This window comes from Melampsora larici-populina, assembly GCF_000204055.1.
Source record: "Melampsora larici-populina 98AG31 unplaced genomic scaffold MELLAscaffold_118, whole genome shotgun sequence".
NCBI lineage: Eukaryota > Fungi > Basidiomycota > Pucciniomycetes > Pucciniales > Melampsoraceae > Melampsora > Melampsora laricis-populina.
This window is the reverse complement of record NW_006768882.1, coordinates 66,934-74,854: the sequence shown is the minus strand read 5'-3', so window position 1 is coordinate 74,854 and position 7,921 is coordinate 66,934. Positions and strand designations below refer to the sequence as shown.

Below are 7,921 nucleotides of genomic sequence, written 5' to 3'. Positions count from 1 at the left end.
TTTGGCTCAAACATTCAATCTTCATTTGATTCCACTTCAGCATTGATCAACCATGCAGCTAACACAATTCAAGCTGAAAAGCCTTCAACCCATGCTTTAGCTGTTTCTCTCATTTACAAATCATCTCTTGAACCCACTCAACGCTACATTGCTTTAAATCTATTTGCTGAAAATCCTGTGATGGCTGAGACTTTTGTCAATACACCACCTTCTGAGCGTGATGGTTGGCTCCAATACATCCTCAACAAAAAAAGTAAGTAGTTCATTTCTGATCATTCATCCAATATCTACTGACTAATTGTGACTATTTAACATTTCTCTATCTATCAATTACCTTCAAGATTAATATTAAAATATCAAAGTTTTGTCAACAAATTTGAATGGAATTATAGTAGCTGTGTAATCTCAAATAAAATCAATTAAAACTTGTAGCTGTGTGTCTTGAATAAAATCAATCAAACCTTTTTAACAAAAAAATAGTAGCTGTATTTTGAAATAAAATCAATTAAACCTTTTAAATAAAATATTATCAACTACATTTGTATATATACATGCTGATACAAATGTAGTAGTGACTGTCTGACTATTTAGTGATTGCAATGTTAAACAATACAAGTCTTGTGATGAAATGATTATAATATGAGAGGAACTTTTATTGAACAAATCCAAACAAAAGATTTGATTAATAAATGTAAAAATAGAAATGACTTGCAACACATGTCAAATGTAATTGATTGATTGAGACTTGCAATACATGATACATGTATAAGATAAAACTGCTATGATGAGAGTTGTGAGATAATAAACATAAGTAAGATAAATACACTTCAAATACCAGGATACATGAAAGGTAGTCCATGTCTTTGTTTAGCTCGATTGACTTTTTTTCTTCTTTCAGTCTCTACTAAGTAATCCCTCCACATGTCTTCTGCAATTTGATCTCTGAGGTTTTTAGCATAGCTATTACCTTCAGCAGTACTACCAAATTCTTGAAGATAGCCAGATTGTTCTTGAGTAGGCGCTTACGTAGTATCTTGAGGGTCGGAATGAATCCTTCTCTGAATTGAGGGAATTCTTCAGCTGAACCTTTTGGATCTTCAACACAAATGAAGTTGTGAATGAAGCACATAACAGTGACCATTGAAATTTGAATCTTGATGGTGTATTCACACCCGTGAGCCATGAGCTTAAAGCGCTTCTTGCAAACTCCAAAGATACACTCAACAATGTTATGTGCGCTAGCATGTCAAAGATTGAATAGTTCTTCTTTATTCATTGGTCTAATATGGAAGGATAGGAGTGGTGAGAAGAAGAAAGACAGAGAAAAGTATGAAAATGATGGAAGAAGAAGAAATCTCACTTGAAACCTTTCTTTTCCCACTCTTGCAAATGATAACGGACTTTTTGAAAAGGAACAATACAATCTTCAATGAGAGCAAAGACAGCATCACCGAGATAATATTTTCCAGCGGGGATAGTAAGATCACGACTTTGAGCCAAAGTCCAAAGAGCACCGTCGGCCATACTTCCTTCAGCTCCAAAGGAATATATTTGCTGAGTAAATCTCCTTTGTTGGAATTCATTTAATAAGGTGATTGATTGTCCTAGCCAAAGGAAATAGTGATGAGAAAATTCGAAAAAAAGCAAAAAAAAGCAAAAAATAAAAGATAGATGAATTACTTAGAAATAGTATTGGCCGATCTTTGAAAACGGTTTTGGAGTTAACAATTAGACAGGTCAGTTATGACAGTATAGATAAGGATAGCCAACTTCTCAGTTCCGGTGATCCAACGGGAGTCATATAAAATCCCAGTTTCTTAAAGTACTGAACGTAGTTCAAAAAAACATATTTGTCCATTCCAAGGTTATCATAGAAAACCGAGTTATTTGGACTAGCAATAAGCTCATCAATCCAAGCCTGACCGCTGAGGATGGACGTAAGACGCGGAGCTTTGGTGAGATGAGGCAGGATTTGAGCTGCACAGGCCTGCACACCCGTGCTAAAGTAGCAAAAGTTTTGAAATTGTGGCTGTTGAACAGCAACGAGCTGTTTGAGAAATTGCAGCTTGAGCAACTTTTTATTTTTAACACACTTTTCAGGTGTGAGAGACTGAAGGGAAGAGCAAGGACGATGCTCCATGATTTAAATTACTTGATGTGAAGTGTTTAAAAACAAAAGGAACAATGATCTTGGTTGTTGATGACCGAAATGGATGGATGGATGGGAAAACAAAAACAAAAACAAACTGATTGATTTTCAAGGTTCAATTGGTCAAGTTTTGATTGAAAAAGACTTTTCATTTCATTGTTATCAAACAGTCAACCGGTGATCAAAAGGTCAACGACGATCTTTTTGATCTTTTGTTGTCCTTATTGGTCAACTGTTTGGTAACCGAAAAAGCCAAAATTTGATTTTTCAAAAACCAGCCAAACGGGCCCTTAAAATGTTAAACTTTAAGCAAGAACATTGAATTTGAAAAACAGTGATTTCTGATTGAATCTCAAAGGCTCTGACACTAGCCGCTGTATCAAACTTAACCCGTCTCTTTGCCACTATATGTACAATACTTACTGCTCAGCTTATTCCTCCAGATCTGAACAGATCTGAATTGACACATGGTGGTCAGTACAGGCTTGTACACCCCATTTCCATTCCCACAATTCCCACTGTCCATCAGCCAGTGTTTGGGAAAACGGCTCTGAAACATCTCAAACGAATTGAAAATGGGATGTTTCTGAAATGTCTTGAAAATTTGGGTGGTGTCAGGTGCTGGGTGCAGTGTATTTGGTGCATCAAAAGGCACACCAAATATTTTAAAAAACAAGGGGTGGCACACCCATATGCAAGACTTGGATAACCTGAAGCGTAGAAGGTCTTCTTGGGCCTAACCTTGAGCTAGCGGAAACTTATTATGTTGTCATTTTGGTTTGTCTAACTTTCAAGCCGGAGAAAGCCCTACAGATGAGCCCCACTGGGCATATTTCTGCTATTGATTGCTCACCTGAGTTGCAAGACCCTTAAAATAGTTCTTGAACAAAAAAATTCTGTGATTGTTATCTTGAAAGTGTTGTCATCCTGACTTGAAACAGCTTTTCTCACATTACCAGTTGTGTTTGAGCTCCATCACAGCCTTGATTGCTGTTTGAGAAGATTTTTTCATGTTTTTAATGTTTTTTTTTTGCTTCAAAGGCGCACCCACACGTCCCCTGCCACTTAGGCGCGCCCCAGACAGCGATCCTGCGCCCGGGGCGCCTCTCTCTGTCAAATCCGCGCCCACCACCTGAGTGCGGTGACTTAGGGTGACTTTTACCGGGCCCCGGGTGCAGCCGCTCTCAACTTGCGCAACCCTTCAAATTCTCTCACTCGACTCGAGCTTGGTTACAGCATGCGATATTGCGGGACTTTTCCCAGGCTTGTTGAAAGCTGTTGGATCCTCTCGATCACCGATCATGGCTCTCGATCACCGATCATGGCATCTAATGACAACACCATGTCGTAAATCTGTCAAACTACGTGAGTAAATCTGGCATAGAGACCGGTGGTTTTTTGCCCAAAGCTGAGATGTTGTTTGTTCAGACTCCAGAGGTTCTCTGCGTTCTCCGTGACTCGCCGATCAATTCGTCTTGGTGAGCTTGAAGGGAAGCAACAGGGACGTTAGCACCAGTGGAAGACAGTGAAAGAACTCGTTTTGAAATCTGATTGTCAAAGTAAAGGAAGACGTGAGCGAGCGTTCGAGGCGAATCAAGCCCAGGACAGGGAAGTATGTATATATGTACTACCAAACATATAAATAAACATCAGTTCCAAGCGTCGGAGGCTGTCGGAGGTCGAAGCTATTTTACATACCAAACCGACTCAATTGAAGCTAATTGAAGTCATGGTCATTCAACAAGATTCAGCAAGACTCGAGAGGTGAGCTACATATCGAGAGGCGCGTTTGACTTTGAGTTGAAATCGCGAAAGCTCTTCGGAGAGCCAAGCAAGCTTCACGATCTCGTCAAGCTCTCAAACTCACATACGTTCGGCATCCGAAACGCGATTGCACCTGATTGCTCGTACGTTGTGGTCCTCTTGGTCCCTTGTGAGAGACTTTTACATTTCATTTCGTCTTGACAGAGCACACCCTATCACGCCCTAGCAAGTTGCTGAGTTGAATTTATCTGCATCCTACACAGCACTCAGTGTCGACCAGCCTCTCCACAACCCAAGGTCTCAGGGGAATGACATGGAGCAGTCCTCTAGTCGTCCAAACTCGGCAAATACTGGTACCCCACTGGACGCGAACCCGTTTAGGGCGCAAATCAATACAATTGTCAGTTGGTGTTTCCAGGCCAGACTAGTGTGACACAAATCTTTGTGCTGAAAATTAATGAGCTCCTCTTCATCTGTTCTCAACCACAATCAATGTAAAACAGGAGAAACTCATCAACCCCCAATTCCCTTCCTGGGCTTTAGCCATCTTGATCTTGTTTGCCATCACGAGAGGTATCCTCATACTCATCTGCGCAGCAATCATGGTGATACCGCTATGTAAGGGCCCTGAGAGCCGGAAGAAACACTGGTTTCTATTTCGAAGGATCCCGCAACTGGGTGAGTCCTGCCCGAAGAATCTTTTGATAATGCTGGATATCAGTTTTAGTCGCGCTTTCTGATATATCTTGAACAGGAAGAGGCACTCGTTACGTGGTCCCCAATCGCTCAATGGTCATTGCTGTGTCGGAGCTTTTTTCTAGCATTTTGTACTTGTTGGCGGCGTGTGAAAACTACAACGTGAGGGTCAAAGTCTTTTGAGCCTCCCCCGCATGTGGTATTTGCTTATTGCGGTTAATCTGTAAAGATTTATAAACACGTAGGAATACGCCCTGGGAGCATAGGTTGGTACCTCATTCTGTGGTAAGCTCTTATATCAGCCAAAATAGTGAAGAGATTGTATTCCACGACTTCATTCTTCCCCGTGACTGACTGACTCCCCGATGATTTCCTTCTAGGTACGGTTTGGCGTGGGTGTAGTTTTTTTGAGGCAGTGATCATGTTTAAGCATCCTTACTGATCGCGATAGTGCAATTCTTCATCACAAAACCCTCAGGTGGCTCCCGTAGGTTTCAATCACAATCGAGAGCGTTCGATATCTGCTCACAAGCTGCGAAAAAATCCTTTTAGGTCCTATTTGGGAATTATGTTAAATGCCTGGTCTTTGTGTTATGCTTGGTTTGTCATTCCTTCTTTTACCTACCCAGTCCTCGAACTTGCTTTTGCTCACTGAAGCACATTTGAACATCCATGAACTTTGAATTTTTCAAACGGCGTCCCTTCCGGTTCTACAACGCATTCAGTCTCTGCGACGTAACAGAAATCAAGAATAGCCGGTTCCCTCGAATGCTTACTCCAGCTGTCTATAACTTCACGTGGATGTCATGGTTGAACATCACCATCGCTTTGAATGCTTACTGGACAATCTGTATCGCAAGGAACTGCCATGAAGCAGAGATAACTGTTATCCGGATCCTCGACTTGCTGAGGCGAGCGGCCGTTTCTTGGGAGATAAATGGCACCGCACAAATCTCTTGGAGCGATCTCTCGCACGAGCTAAGCATTTCAGTTCAAATAGTGTCAGAAACTAGTATGATAATCAACGGGTGGTGTATCACCTGGATAGCTTTGGCAGTTGCACTCGCAGTTGTGAGTACCTCTTTTTTCACAGACTCGATCTTGGGAGCTGCATGCTGGGCTTGTCTCATTCAATGGTAAGAAAGAGACTGAGGCAAACTTTCAAAGTTCTATCTCTTCACAGTTCAGTTACTGCTACGTATGCTCAACCAAATTCTGTGTAAACGCGAGTTAGATACTATGGTTGTAGATGCTCGATTGTCTTCCCCTATCTGGCAAGAGTTAGAGGCAGAGTTCAGTAAGTTATTCTCTTGGGATTCAGATTGTTCACATCGATATTCAACGAGGTTCTTCTATTAGACGGCTCTGCTTATCAAATTATCTAGAGTTTCTGTGCAGGTCTTCTAGTCTTGTTACCCTAAGCATAATCTCTCAACTCTTTGAGGCGGTCTTTCAGATGTATACTGCAAAAAATCTCGTCAAGTGAGTGGATCGAGGACATATATCACGTTGTGCATGTGGCAGTGACCTCATATGTATGCATTCCTTCTTGATAGGCTAAACTGGAGAATTGCCTCAGCCATTGTCACCCAGCTTCCGGGTGTCTTCATGACACCAGCGCTTCTGGTCCAATCAGTAAGACGGAATTATATATCCATCTCGAGTCCGAATAGACCAGCTGACATCATGACAATTTTTGGCTGGTAAACTCACAGTGGCGAATCCTGACAGAGCGATCAGATGAATCAAAATTTCAACAAGTGCCCCTAGCATTTGAGGATCAAGCCCTTCCGCAAATGACTTCCCACATTTTGGGATGGGATACCACAGCATTTTGGGATAATGAGACCGAATTGGAAACTGTCAACTTCCCTGGTCTTTGCGAAGCACAATCAATAGATTCACAGAAAACAGAAGATAATGCTAGCGTTCACAAGCAGGCAACTCGGCGCAAGCCTACCGATGATATAAGTGTTGTGCGCTCCACTATGGTGACTCGCGAGGAGATCGAGATAATACAAATGTCGGATAGTCCGTGCTTTTGAACTTTGTGAACTATATTATTTATTACCGAATGCAGTCTGGACGTCTCGAGTTTCTTTGGGTTTTTTAATGAGTTATTTGTACCACCCGATGTTGTCCCTATATCCTGTGTGATACCCACTTCTTGACCTTGTGAACCCCTTGTCTTCAGCCTGGAGATAAAGGAAGATGTGCTTATGCCCCATTTGATCAAACATTGCATGATTGGGTCAGATGTTATGAGTTTCTCCGAGTTATTTCTCCTGGAGTGGTGGTGAACCTTTTGTTCTTCGGATGGTGTTATATGGTTGTTTCCAGTTGGGCACCAGCCTCAACCTTGAGGCGTCCTATATCCAGATTTCAAAGCACAAGATCAGTGTCCCCGGTTCCAAAGAAGGAGCCCCAGTGGCACTAGATGGCTGCCACTTTGTAGTTACACATGGTCAGGTCCGGCTTGGGACTTAGTAAGTTTGTGATGCTCCCCCCATTGGCACACCATAGAATGAACACATATGTTGGTACTGGGGACTGTATCCCCAGATCCTCAGAAAATAGGGGTTTCAAGTTTGGATTTTTTTTGTGTATTTTTTAAAAATTCGGGCAAGTTTTTTGAAAAAAAATTATGCGTAAAACCAGTGTATTTTTAAATCGGGATACCTAAAAAGGTGTCCCGCTTTAAACTTTTACGCATAGTTTACAACAACGGGCAAGTTGTTGTAGCGTAAAAATGCGTAAAAATATTCAACTTGAAACCCCCTATTGTCCTATTCTTGTATTCTTACTTAGATTTGTTCATGTTGTTTGTGTTTAATGTTGTGTGCGTGTATAGTTTTGTGCAGATCTTTCACTAGGATATATGTACCTGCAACATGTTAGTAGTCTTACTCCAACTTGTGCCAGTGGTGAAGGAGCTGGACCGCTTGTCACTCTCACAACTTGGAATCCATGCTAACCTTGTGCCTCACCTTACCATTGGCTTACTGCAGCATTGACTCCCCGGATTCACTGGCACTCCTTAGCTTAACAAAGCTCTCTCTGCACGGCCTTGTCTGTGCCCTCACAGAGTGGCTTAGGAATAATTGTGGATTTTTGGTGTGAGCACTACAAGAATTAAGTGGCCTTATTAAGTAGTTCTTTGCATTTCTACGCTTCCCTCACAAGCAAGCCTCACTTTACTCCGCAGGCAAAGTTGTTCATAATAATTTTCTACATGCACATCTTTTGTTATCCAGAGGTAAAGACCACTTCATCATGTTGTTCTTGAGGCATGTTTTCAAGCCTTATGTCCCA

The 7,921-nt window shown here is 41.7% G+C and overlaps 2 protein-coding genes across 2 annotated transcripts; both read left to right on the top strand.

Moving 5' to 3' along the window:
- Positions 1–3,878: 3,878 nt before the first annotated feature.
- Positions 3,879–5,051, top strand: MELLADRAFT_114164 (uncharacterized protein; the record flags this gene model as incomplete). Its single annotated transcript, XM_007418999.1, has 5 exons — positions 3,879–3,913; positions 3,965–4,056; positions 4,177–4,313; positions 4,417–4,591; positions 4,990–5,051. The coding sequence occupies 5 exons, from the start codon at positions 3,879–3,881 to the stop codon at positions 5,049–5,051; spliced, it is 501 nt and encodes a 166-aa protein (XP_007419061.1).
- Positions 5,052–5,281: 230 nt separating this feature from the next.
- Positions 5,282–7,096, top strand: MELLADRAFT_114163 (uncharacterized protein; the record flags this gene model as incomplete). Its single annotated transcript, XM_007419000.1, has 7 exons — positions 5,282–5,680; positions 5,798–5,906; positions 5,995–6,091; positions 6,166–6,244; positions 6,325–6,585; positions 6,804–6,860; positions 6,950–7,096. 7 exons carry the CDS (start codon positions 5,282–5,284, stop codon positions 7,094–7,096), a joined length of 1,149 nt encoding a protein of 382 aa, XP_007419062.1.
- Positions 7,097–7,921: the final 825 nt, after the last annotated feature.